The sequence below is a fragment of the Aotus nancymaae genome, unplaced genomic scaffold (assembly GCF_030222135.1).
Source record: "Aotus nancymaae isolate 86718 unplaced genomic scaffold, 86718_ANA_hifiasm-v0.15.2.pri h1tg000099l, whole genome shotgun sequence".
In the NCBI taxonomy this organism is placed as follows: domain Eukaryota; kingdom Metazoa; phylum Chordata; class Mammalia; order Primates; family Aotidae; genus Aotus; species Aotus nancymaae.
Window position 1 is genome coordinate 8,301,760 of NW_026988514.1, and position 13,692 is coordinate 8,315,451.

Consider the following 13,692-nt stretch of genomic DNA (forward strand, 5'->3'; position numbering starts at 1 on the left):
GGGAGGGAGGGAGGGAGGGAGGGAGGAAGGGTTGGTTGGTTGAAGATAAATGATCAATGTCTACTCTGGGACTTAAGTAACTGTGTGGCGTCCCCAGCTTCTCTAGTAGTCTTCCCCAGGGGCAACCACCATTACCACTTTATTGTATATTCTTCCAAAGAGACTGTATGAATACATTAGCATGTTTATACATATTCCTTTTTTAATATACTTACATAATTATATTCATATACTTAATACTCTGCATCTAGACTTTTCTCTTAACAATTCATCTTAGATAACTTTCCAAATCATTTATTATAAAGCTGTCTAATTCTTATTAATAGTTGTGGTCTCTTCCCTTGAATGGATGCACTACAATTTATTTGACTAGTCCTGTTTGATTCAGGTTGCTTTCAAATGTTTTGACATAACAGGTGATGCTACAATGGCCGTCCTTGTAGGTAAGTCATTTTGAATACACAAGTAAATCTGAAGAATTGATTTTTATAAGCAGAATTGCAGGTCAAGGGTGTGGGCATTTTAAATTCAGGTAGCCATTGCCAGATTACCCTCCCACAAGGTGACACCAATTTACACTCCCACTAGGACTATTAGGAGAATTATGCCAGGCTGCTTAAACTTTTTTTCCTGTTGTGCCTTTTACAGATGAGACTGAGAGACCTCCATCCTCAGGTTCACATGGTGAGATGATGTGGTTCTGCAATGCCAGTCCTGGCCTATGTGTGTCCAAACCCTCTCCCCTGCCTGTGATACCAGGCCCCCACCATAACCTCCATGATGCCTGTGTCAGGGTCTCAGAGCACATGCCTATGATCGGGTGCTTCCTTTTGGGAAGACTTAAGTATAAACCAGAATAAAGCAAACCACAAGAAAAATGTCTGGTGAGAGCTGGGTTAATAGCTTAAACATTGATTCTGCTAGAAAAGAAATAGCATTTTAAAAACTAGAAAATGAACTCAAGTGAACTATTACCTGCTCTTCCATTTAAATTAGCCCTAGGAGGGCTCCATCCCTAAGTTTACTCACAATTAAGAAATCCCTCATGTCATGATTCTATCGATCACTTTAAAGAGCAGAACTTTTGCCTCATAAGTAGAGCTTTTTTAAGATCAGCTGAATGATATATTAGCACTCTTGATGGGTAAAATAACTAAGAAAATAGCCACAGCTAGCTCTGTGTATGATGACAAACAGGTTGTCTAGAAATCAACAAAATACTGGAGCTAAAGTTAGAGGTTGTCTTAGTTTATTTTCTGCTGCTACAACAGAATACTCCAGACTGAGTAATTTATAAAGATAAAAGTTTATTTGGCTCATGGTTCTGGTGGTTGAGAAGTCCAAGAGCATGGCACTGGCATCTGGTGAGGGTCACTCCATGGTGGAAGGGCGGAAGCTGGAAGTGAGCGTGAAAGACAGAGAGAGAAATGGGGCAAGACAGAGAGAGAAATGGGGCTGAACATAATCCTTTTTATCAGGATCCAATCCCCATAATAATGAACCCATTCCTGCAATAATGGCATTAAACTATTCATGAGGGTCGTGATTTCATGGCGAACTCACTTCTTAAAGACCCCATCTCTTAATACTATTACAATGGCAATTAAATTTCCAACACATGAATTTTGGGGGACATTCAAACCATAGCAGGGAGACAACAATCTGCTGCGACATTCAGTGATAGCTCACTGGATGTCTTCTAAAGTCAGGCCTCAGTGGGTGCATCTATAAAGGGCAAGGTCAACTGGATGCTCTCTAAAGTTTTCTCTAGCATTAGCAGTCTGCAACTTAGTGAAATACCCTAATTTTATAGGTGGGAAAACTGAGGTCCAGAGAGGTGACTGAAGGTACCCAGTAACGGAGCTACCAATATATGCATTCCCTTACATTTGTGTATACGGCTAGTGAGTCTGCTGCAAAGAAAGCTTTAGCCCAGCTCCCATTTATCATCTGCCCTCTTCCTACATTATCTGCTTGCCTCGACCTTGTTCTGAATGCATTCTGTTGGTACTGGGATATGGAATAAGTATTCTTACTTTTTAGAAAAGCACAGGCTGCTAAGAAAAAGTCAAGTATCAAAGAGGGAAAGGCTATATACATTACATTCTTTTGTCCACCTATTAACTCTGGCATATACTTTTTCTTAATTGTGTTTAGACAGAGAATTTAGTCATACTAGTAATCAAAGAAATGTATGTTGAAACAATAAGGAGATGTTATCTATCTAACTGTATCTATCTATTTACCTATCTTTATGTAAATAGGAGATATAGCATATCTTTATTGTTTTATGTGTTTTATATATATATATATACACACATAAATTTGGAAAATATGGAAAGGAATGTAATGTATGAATCTTTTTACGTAAGTACATCTCAGCTTTAGACAAGGAACAGGGATGCCCCCTACCTGCCTGCATGTGTCACTTCCACAGAGAGTGTGCAGACAGCCACACCTCCCATCTTTCTCTGCAGACCCGGAGGAGACTAGGTGGAAATGTCAATACCTTTGCTCCTGTTTGGTTGCACCAGTGAAATGTGAAACATATTACAAGTCCCAAGGACTGTTCAAGGCACAATGCTCACCATAACCTGTGTTCACTAAGGACTGTTCATTGGCAACTGATTAAAATTGGAGCACGTATTTAGCCAGGGTAGCTCTGAATATTGTAAACCTTGGACTCAAGGCCTTATTTTGGACATTTATTTGAAAAGTTAGTATCTATGAAAATCACATGCTAACTGCACAGCTTGATAAAATTCATATTCCCGGGCTACATCCCCAGAAGTTTCAATTGAACAGGTGCAGAGTAGGGCAACTTTAGAATGTGCATTTTAATAAGCAATCCAGAAAATTCTGATGCCGGTGATCTGAAGCCCATACACTAAGAAACTGACCCATGACACCAGCTAGACTAAGAAAGAAAAGGTTTCATCTGATGTCAGTATATTGCTCATAATTCACTCATCCATTTGTTCCTTCATTTATTTAACAGGTATGTATTAAATGTTTAGCATACGCCCCACACACTGGGAGGCACAAAAGAAAATAAAACATGCCTTCAAGATATTTACAACCTAACAGGAAAGAGAGAGAGTAGGCTATCAGGTCTCCCAGTACAGTGTGGGAGGGAAAGCACAGGTGCTCTGGAAGCACCCAGGAGTGTGTCTCACTCAGACTGAGATGGAAGTGGGGGCAGCAGTGACACCAGAGAAATGGTTCCTGAGGAGGTGAGGAGTTACAAAGATCAAAAACAGGGAGGAGCATTCCAAGGCACAAAGTTTTGAGCCAGCTGGACATTTTGGAGACTATAGGTAGTTCTGTATAATTAAAATGTCAGCGGGGTGTGTATATGTGTGTGTGTGCATGTGCACACGTGTCTGTGTATGCATATGTGTGCATGTATCTGGTATGCACACATGTATGTGTGTGCATGTGGTTGAACATGTGTATCTGTGCATGCATGTGTGTGTGTTCAAGTGCATGTGTAAGGATAAGAGAAGCAAGTCCAGGGAAACCACTGGGCCAGCTCTGGAATGGCCTTGTATATGAAGTATGCTAACCCGCATCTCAGAAATATTAAGTAAGAATGGCATGTATTGTTTGCATTTCAGAAAGTCATGGAGATTCAGAAAGGCAGAGAGTTACTGCACAGAAAGGTTAACCCCCACCCTCACCTTCTACAAACAGCCTCAGCTAACGATGCCTAGGAGGAGCTTGTAGAAGATGCCACTCTCTGCAGTCCAGAGAAAAAATCTCTCCCTTTGAGCAGATCATTTCTACCAAGGTCAAACTCATATTTTACACTGAGTTTGTATGAAAAAAAATCACGTTTCATTTTTCGTGTAATCCAAGAACAATAACAAAAGGAAGCCCTCACTTGAGGACTGACTCTGGACTGGTTTTAGAAGCTGTGCAATGGACATCCCAGCCACGTGGTAACTGACAAGGACCTACAATTAACATTCATTAAATCAGTCACTCCTTGAGTCAAATGGAGCTGTTTGCAGAGAAATGCGTTTGTGGTCCTGGGAATCATTAATCAATGATGCAGAGGTGGCACAGAATAATTGAATAATTACCATCTCAGGTATTGCTGGAGGCAACAGAACTCCAATGTTCACACAAAGAAATGAATTAAGCTGCTGCCACCCTAGCGCCGGCACCACCAGCATCCCTCAAGGCTAGGAAGGTGCCTGCAGCTCCAGAGGCTTCTGTCACAAGGCGCAGCACCCAGATGCCTGGAAAGCAGTCACGCCCTGGAAAGTCTCCTGTGCCGTGAGTCCAGCAAAGGCCATATTAAGTAAGCACTTCTGCAATGGTAGCAGGAGGAGGGGTGGGGACTCATAGGCACATGCATAGTCCTGCCATACCCCTATTGTGGGCATGTTTCACTTAGAAATTTAGAAGAAACACAAGGCCCACAAGGTCTCATGGTGACATCTGAATTACGGGAAGTCCTGGCTTATAACCAATGCTTGCTACAAAATGCCTCAACACAGGCTAATGAATGGTACAAGCCTAGAAAATATGAGAGTAACACACACACACACGTACCTTGCACAAACTTTTTGTATATTTGCTTGAACATGTTCATGGGTCAACAATCAGTGCACCCATCCTCCTTTCCTTGGCTCAAGTTCCTATCCTTGACACAAAACCATAGTGGTCCAGGGATAAGGCCACAGTGGACCAGGGGCTAAGGCACATGCAGGAGGGCAGGTAGGCACCTGCTTGACATGTCGCATCACAGGCAGAGATGCCATGTTGGTGAGGGACCAGAAGGCCTGCCTGTATCAGCTTTAACCAGAACAGCTATAGAGACAGCAAATGGGGCCTGGAGCTACAACTCCAAGTGCAGTAAGGGCAGTCTGCTGAGGGGTAGGGTGCTGGAAAGGTTCTGTAACTTGCCCAACACAGTGAGTTGGGAGACAGTCGAGAGGGGGCAAAAACACATGAACTGAGAGTAAGAGAGATCTGAGGTCAAATTGTAGCAAACCAGTGAATAGCCACTCTAGGCTCTGTTTTTACCATCTTTATAATGGAAATAATGAAGTCTCCCGATACGGTCTGGACGTTTTGTTCCAAATCTCACAGGGCCTTTAGTGTTGGAGGTGTGGCCTAGTGGGAGGCGTTTGAATGATGGGGGCAGATCCCTTGTGAATGTCTTGGTGCTACCTTCACTGTAATGAATGAGTTAGTTCTCTGAGACTTCACCTGAGATCTGGTTATTTGAAAGAGCCTGGCCTCTCCTCCCTCTCCCTCTAGCTCCCTCTCTCACCACGTGATGTGCTGGCTCCCATTCACCTTCCACCATGATTGGAAGCTTCCCGAGGCCTCGCCAGAAGCAGATGCCAGCACCATGTTTTGTGTACAACCTGCAGAACTGTGAGCCAATTAAACCTCTTTCATTATAAATTACTCCATCTCAGTTATTCCTTTATAGCAACCAAATGGACTAACACACCTCTCATAGGGCCACAGTGAGGCTGAATGACGGCATGAAGCTGACACAAAGCAAGGCTTCTGACATCTAGCTGTTCACATTTTGCTAACAATAATAATAATAGCAAAAAGCAAATAGCAGAATGAGGCTCTCAATCCAGTCTATGCACTTTGCCCTGTGCCAAGCTGCCCTCCTGGGCACAAATGACGGACTTCTGCCTCCCTGGTAGTGGTGGTGTGGCAGCCTGCTCCAGTCCAATCAAGCCCCTCCCCACCCCAGAGTAGGCTCCTCCATGAGCCAGGTGCACCCAGGGCATGCCCTCCCTCAAGCTGGATCCTGAGGCACCTGAGCAGACCCAGGTCTGTCTGCAGGCTGGTTCTCCTGGAGGACCTCCTGACTCTGCAGCCCCGTCAGGCCAAGCTCCAGGTCTGCAGATTGCTCCAAAGCACACAACCTGTGTGTCAGGGAAGGAAGGGATGAAAAGGAACCCAAGTCTCTCCCTACCTTCAGAGGAATCACAGGCAGGCTCAGAAATTATCAGTCAGGCAATAAGAGAGGGCTGGGGCAGGCTCACGGGATGGAGCCACCAGCTGTGCCCTGGAGTGGGAATGTGCTGGGAAGGAGCACACCAGGACAGGTTCACCCAGGAGGCCTCGAGGCTGGGAGCCATGAGCGAGTGGGCATGGGGCTTCATGAACCTGGCTGGAGGAGGTGTGAGGAGGAGGGGGAGTGCCAGACCACAGAGAGGCCCCAAACGTCCCACCAGCCAGCCAGAGCCCTGCTCCTTCGAGCTCTCCAGTCTAGAGCAGAAGGGCCTTCCTCTGGTTCGAGGATTTTCTGATTCATGTGAGTTCCTGGGGTCTGCTTTATTATGTTCTTCCCTGCCTGTGCTTCCTGTTTAGGGACCTTCTCGATTTCACTGCACATCAGTCCAGGCCTCAGCCTCATCCTAGAAACTTCCATCTTTCTCCCAAAACCTTGCATTTGGTTTGAGTGTTGGCACTCTGCAGAAACTCCATTCCAGCTGGTCAGGCCCTTCATGGGCTCCACTCTGACCCTCTGTCTCATCCTTCACCATCTCAGCAGGACAACCAGACCCATGAAGACCTCCAGAGTTTCCCATCTATCCAAACACTCCCTGCAGCCTTTCCCCAAGACACGTGGCTTCTTGCCTGACAGGAGTCTCATTCTCAACAGGATTCTACATCCTTCGCTTTACAGGGTCATGCCTTAGGTACCAGGGTTCTTCCAAGGTCCCAGAGAACAAATCCTCTGGGACAATGAAAAGAACAGCAACAGCCACGGCAGTAATAGCAGATGCTGGCGGCTGAGAACTGCCTCCCCACAGGGCACAGTGTCGGACAGAGACACAGCCCCACATGGATCTCTGCCACAAACTAGTGAGACCAGGAGTAGAACCCCATTCTAAAGATGATGGAAAGGAGGCTGGGAATGGTTCTCTTACTCACCCAGTCACTAGGCCTGTAAGTGGGGGCGAGAGAATTCGAAACGGGCAGAGTTTGTACCCCGACCCTGCCTGTAGCCTCCACTATCCCCTCACCAGGGACCCTGCCCTGCCCCAACGTCCCCAGGTCTGCATCTCCAGAAGCAGGTGTGCCTGGTGGTCTGTCTTCACTGGCCCTGTAGCTTGGGGCCAGCCTTTCTCACAATTCCCCATGAAGCCAGAGGCAGCAAGCACAGTCCCATAAAACGCACAGAGACAACTAAGGCAAGGACAGATGCCCAGATAATGGCAAGGATCACCCTGTCCAGTCCTCCTCCTGGCCGGGAGCCAACACTCATGCAGGGTCCCTGGCTGGTCCCTCCCTCCTGCAGGTACTGGCCGCCTGGCACTAAGTGGAAGCAGGAAAGCTCCCGCTCTCTTCCTTCCCTACGGCCCGCTGGGTTTCGCATGCTTCTGTTTGCACATCCTGGGGATCCCCACTGCAACAGCAAACTGTGTGTGGCATTTCTGACAGCTTCCCACTGAGCCACAGGAAGGCCAAGGAAGACTGAAGCTTAAACAAAAGACAGGGAGGAGCAGATGGGAAAAGAGCCCCTTTCTGGTTTTGTCCTGCCTCAGAGGCTGGAAAGTCAGTCACCTGGGGGCTTCAGATCCTTCCTGATCCCCCAGCAAGACCCCTGAGGGAAATGTCACCTGGTGGACAGTCAACAAAAACAAGAAATAAGACTCTCAGAGACAGGACAAGTGTCAAAGGCCTGCAGGCTGCAAGAGGCCGGGCTGGGACTCGCTCAGGACCCTGACCACAAACTCTAGTCCTGTCAGGGTGGGAACTCCCAGCTGGCCTTGGATGCCTGAGGGAGTCAGGCCACCTGCAGAGGCTCTCCTGGGAGGCTAAGGACCCACCCTGGGGGACAGCAGCCTGAGTGGTGCCGAAGTGACAGGCTATATTCCAGAGAAGTCCCAAGGAGGCTGTCCCATCCAACACCCACACTGCTCTGAAGGGACTTTGCAGACAAAATCAAGGTTACAAATCAGCTGCCCTTAAATCAGGGATGTGACCCTGGGTTATGTGTGAGTTAGTGCCATCTCCTGTGCCCTAGGCAGCAATAGCAGGGTCAGTCAGAGAGGTGATGTGGGGGGAGCGGCAGGCAGAGGGGGCCAGGAGGATATGAAGGATGGGAAGGATGCCACCAGCTGCAGGAAGTGAAAGGAGGAAGGGCCACAGGGCAAGGGAGGTGGGTACCCCGAGAAACAGATGAACTCCGACAGCCAGCAGGCAGGAAACAGGAGCTCGGACCTACAGAAACAGGGACTTGGATTCTGCCAGCACTGGAACGAGCTTGGAAAGGATCCCTTCCCTGAGCCTCCAGAAAGACATGTGGCCCCGCGAATGCCCTGGCTGCAGCCCTATGAGGCTCTAACAGAGAACCAGCTGAGCCCCGCTGTTCCCAGAATTTCGAGATAATAAATGTGTGTTGCGTTAAAATCGCTACATTTGTGGTAGTTTCTTCCTGCAAAAGAGAAAGTGAATATAAAGCACTGCCATGGTTCTCTTACCAAAGCAATGAAAAGAACCAATATGGAGACAGCACATAATCAGGAAAGAAGGCCAGCGGAGCTGGGGCGTGGTATCTGTTTACTATGGATCCTTCCTGACACGGTTCTCAGCCTTGTCACTGTAGACAACGTAGGGGCCTGGCAATAGCCCTGGCCTCTGCCCACCAGACACCAGGAGCACCCTCTCACCCTGGCCATGGCAATTAAAAATGCCTCCAGACATGGGCCACGGACCCCTGTGGGGTAAAGAAAAGTTTTATGGAAAGAAAGCATTGACGTCTTAACTGTTTTTTCAGTGGACAAGGTATTTACTAAATATCCATCTACCTATATGAGCATATTATATATTGATATGTATATATATATAATATATTGATATATATAATATATATATATAGATATATATATAATATATTGATATATCCCAACTATTATGATCTGCTGTTAGTCCTCAGCAACTGGATACTGTGAATACACATGTATGCGTATATGTGTGTTATATATTTTAATATCCATTTATCAAAATTTCACACAGTAGACTTATAATACTTCCATAATCAAAATAAAATGCACACGAACTTAACATGTCATTCATCCATTTGACTGACTGACTGCTCCAGGCACGCCTGTGGTCAGGCAACAGGGGTCCCTCCTGTAAGAAGGATTAGTAGTGACAGAGGTGTACGGGTGAAGTGTTGAGGTCACTCTGTGCCAGCAGCAAGGCAGGAGATGATGCAAGAAGCATCTGGAAGCTTTGGTTATGCAGGTATAAGAAGGACAGCATTGTTATAGGACCACACTGCTTGAACTGTGACCCAAATCTGAAAGCAGGGAAGCAACTTGCTGAAAACTCTGCAGCAGTCATTTGCTCATGTCCTCCCAGGGTCTCTGAGCTTAGGACCTACTCCTGGATGTCCAGGCTCCTCCCTCAGGAGGTAGAAACCAAGGCCTACCACCAAGGCCTACCTACTCAAGGGTAGGTAGGCCTTGTTTCAGATCCACTCTCATTCACCCTGGGGCCAGACTAGCCTCCAGTTCCCATGCATTGATCTCTGTGTGTCCCCTGTGGCCCCCCAACCCCAGCCTTCCTGCTCCTCTATGGGTATCTCCTTCATTTACATCCCTACTGGAAAGCCCAATTCACCCAGAGACCCTGAGGCCCACCACCCTTCAACCACCCAATCCTCAGAAAGGGAAAAGAACTCCGCTTTGATGAGCACCTCTCTTATGCCTGGCTCTGAGCTAGTCCCTGGACTTCCATTGCCCCATTTAAGCCTGAGCAGAATGGTATCAGATGGCAGCCAGAACTCCATACTTGAAGATGAGAAAACTGAGGCTGACAAAGGTTAGGTGACATGCCGTTTAATACATGGCCAAGTCGGGACTAGAACTCAGGCCGGTTCTACTCTAAGACAGGTGCTCCATCTTCCATCGCATTCTTAGACTTGAGGAAGAGGAGTCCTTCTCTGGGGCCTTGCCAGCCAGGCCGAGAGAATACACACACAAAGAGCGGGGCTCCACCAACCCAACTCCAGGCACCCGGGACCCCGGATTTGCCTGCCACCTGGTCCCAGCCTGCCTCCTGGGCCTGTGCACTTCATCTCCAGGGCCACCCTTTTGAAGGCTAATGGTGCCACAAGTGTGCTTACCCCTAGGCTTGAGTGGTAGCCAACATGAGGCCGAAGCATAAGGACAGTGTGGACATATGGGTTGGGGTGTCCAAACACACGCACTCAAGACCCCTCAAGGTGTGGGACCTCTCAGGGTGGTCAGGCCACAGGCAGGAGGCCAAGATGCTGAAATGCAAGGTCAAGAATTCTCAACTTGAAACTTGCCTCTCAGGTTGTTATGAAGGTCGAAGTAGGAAGTTAGAGCATTTTTCATTTAAGTTTGTTAGCTTGAGGTATATCTTTTAAATTTTTAGATGCAGGGTGTATAGACTTCCCTTTGCACCCATTCTCTGGGCCAACACATTTAGGAACCTATCCCTTTTTCTCACTGATTATTGTGTTGAAAGTTTTCATAGCAAATGGAAATCCCATTCCCCACGTAAGTGAAGACAGCTTTGTTTTCTCCTGTCTGACAATCTTAACAAATAACTTAAAAATCTTAAAGGATACTGCAATGGTGTATTACCTTTTCTTTATCAAGAAGCTCTTGTAAAATAATTTGTCTCTCTCGACACAGTTCCAAGAAGTCTTCTGAGTGCAGACTTTCATGTAAGGCTGGGAAGAAGGTCAGCTGGGTGCAGTCCACTCCCACCTCATCCGGTTCACCCTCAGCCTCCCTTGATGTCAGCTCATCTGCAGCAGCATAAAGGGACACGCAGTGTTGACAGGAGACACCTGCCATGGTGAGGGCTGGTACACAGCACGTGCCTACATCACTGAGGAGCAGCAAGGCTCCAGAGCCAAGTGAAGAGTGCGGATCTCTCACTGTGCCCCTCCACTGCTTCTGGAAATGGACGCCACACATTTGGGGCACCCTGGGGTGTGGTCAAAATACCTTCCAGTTGACTCATCCTGGAGGGCCCGGCTATGCCCAGGCCTAGCTGCTCTGCCACTTCTGGTGACCACAGGATGACATTTCTAGATTCACCCTCGTTAGTCAGTAAAGCAACTCCCTAGAGGCTCAGCCACGATTTGCTTTTTCTCAACTTCACTTCATTCACTCTTTGAATATTGCTACTTTTTTCTAATGATAAAAAAAAGTCTTTTTATTGTAAAATGAACATATATGAAGTTGTGAGAAATAAAACAAATCTAACCCACATACCCAGAGATAGTGCCAATAATAAGAGCTCCCATTTAGTAAGCCCATTCTCTGTGAAGGATACTTCTGATGACATTTTAAAATGTTTTCCCACCTAGGTTAGAGATACTATTTCATCCTCACTTGACAAATGGAAAAACCGAAACAGGCTATTTACTTTGTAAAAGATCATAGGCTGTCTAAGAACTAGAAGTAGAATCTGAATAAAGTCTCTCTGAGACCAGGATCTGGTCTTTTCATCTCTAGGCTATTTGGCTCCACTATTTACAGTTTGGTTCATTTACTTCCATTATCTTTTCTGTACTTACAGGTATATGCACATGGACATGTGCAATTTTTAACAAAATAAGAACAATAATGCATTCACAATTTTTCCTCTCTAGTATTTTTTCCAATCAAGATTACATTATGAACACTTTCCAATTCTATTAAAAGTTCTTTGAACAACTTAATTGGTTTCATAATATTCTATTATATAGCAGTTTCATACTCAACTAATCTGTCTCCTATTTTTGACAGATGAGATGTGGTTTCTATTTTGCACTATCACAACTGTACTATTCTGCAGTCATTTGCTTCCTAATGAGACGATTCTGAGCGGGTACACCTGGGTCCAAGCTAAGCATGCAAGTATGCAGATCTCCAGATCCTGCTTCTCCTCCACCTGTCCTGAGCGTCATCTGCCTGGAGCAGGCACATTTCACTTGACTACACAGCTGGCAGGCTATGGGCCATTTTTTTTGTGTCAAGAAGCTCTCCTCTTTGACCTCCTCCCCACCTGGGAGTCTCACATCTGGATAAATGAAAAGTGTCTGCTGCTCACACAAACCCTCACATCTTCCCCCCATGCAGGGAGAACGCTTCTGTAGGTAGAGATGCATAGGAGAGGCAGGGTGGTGAGCCATAGGGCCTTTCTTCTCCCTTGGCTGAGCTCCTTAATCAGGGTGCATACTGGAGACACCATGGAGTGAGAGGACACAGCAGCCCATGGCCATTGTCCACAAAAAAATTAGTTCATGCTTTCCACTTCTGCACTCTCTGCAACCCCCATCTCTGAGAGGTGGAGCAGGCAGGCAATCATTTCATGTGAGAGTTGTAGGGCTTGGGGTGGAGAGAAGAGAGGCAAACAGGTATCACAATGTCATCCCATGCTCTGTGCTACAATAAGATACCAAATCACCTGGGGAATCAGAGCCCAAGATCCTCACTCTGGGCTTGCGTTACTGCAGACATGCAAGGTAGCAAGCTCAGTACAAATCCTTTAGTCAGGAAATGAGACAAGTTTGATCAGCACTAAGAAGCAGTCATTGGCCAGGTGTGGTTGCTCGCACCTGTAATCTAAGCACTCTGGAAGGCCAAGGCTGGCCGATCGCTTGAGTTTAGGAGTTGGAGACCAGTTTTGGCAATGTGGCAAAACCCCATCTCTACAAAAAATACGAACATCATCTGGGCATTGTAGTGTGTACCTGTAGTCCTAGCTACTCGGGAGGCTGGGGCAGGAGGATTGTGTGAGCCCAGGAGGTTGAGGCTGCAGTGAGTTGTGATTGTGCCACTGCACTCCAGCCTAGGTGATAGCACAAGAAAACTTGTTTGGGAGCACTTTTAAGGTCTCCCTGATATAGCAAATTGACAAGACTGTTTCTCCCCAAAAGTTGTTATTGTTGCAACCTTAGTAGAAAATGCTTCTAGCATTTTCTAACAAGTGTCTGGGGCTGAAATAGACTTTAATTCTTTCTGGAAGCACAGTAACAATAAAAAGAGTATCAAGGCTGCCTACAATAGCATTTTACTCTTCTAAAATATTAATTTAATATCTTTAATAAAATATTAAATACAAGCAATAATTAGCTTAATTATTAAAGGAAAAAAATGGATAAACTGAATACCTTGGTTTACAGCATTTGTTTGAGATATATAATCACTTTTGTCTTGGCTTTCCTGAAATAAGGACAGAGAAAAGAAAAATTAAATCCCGGATGCTACATATATGCTTCACTGCCCCCCCGCCAATTCCACAGACTGACAAACACACACATGCATGTGACCCCTTCAAATTATGCAAGACTCAGATGCAAAGGGAAAGAAACACTAAATCCTAAAAGACTACAATAAAACGCAAGTATTAATGTTCCTGAGTCAAAGGGGAAAAAACCCACAATCTTCCATTAAGTAAGATTTACAGTAATTACCAAAGAAGATGCCAAAATAGGATTAGATAGCATCCTGGATGGCTCTGTGTGGGCCGCCGTGGAGATGTGACCAGGAGAGACTCCAGGGCTGGACAGCGCCAGAGACCAGAGACCAGGTTTTGTGGCCAGCCCTTGGCTTTGTCACCAGCACAGTGAGCAGGCTACTTATTTATCCTACTTCCAATTCCTAAGAAATGTACTGAGGGAAAATACTACCTACCACCAAATGTTTATTGACAATACGTAGAAAATATACGTGT

General features: G+C 46.2%; 1 protein-coding gene across 4 annotated transcripts in view; it reads right to left on the reverse strand.

Annotated features, from left to right (window-relative positions):
• WDFY4 (WDFY family member 4) overlaps positions 1–13,692 on the reverse strand; it is a 297,793-nt gene that overhangs the window by 93,196 nt on the left and 190,905 nt on the right. For all 4 annotated transcript variants that reach the window (XM_021672243.2, XM_021672242.2, XM_021672241.2 and 1 more), the window contains 2 exons: positions 13,130–13,181; positions 10,608–10,774 (listed from right to left, as the gene is read on the reverse strand). In XM_021672243.2, the coding sequence (XP_021527918.2) occupies positions 10,608–10,774; positions 13,130–13,181 (219 nt within the window). The remainder of the gene's footprint in view (positions 1–10,607; positions 10,775–13,129; positions 13,182–13,692) is intronic.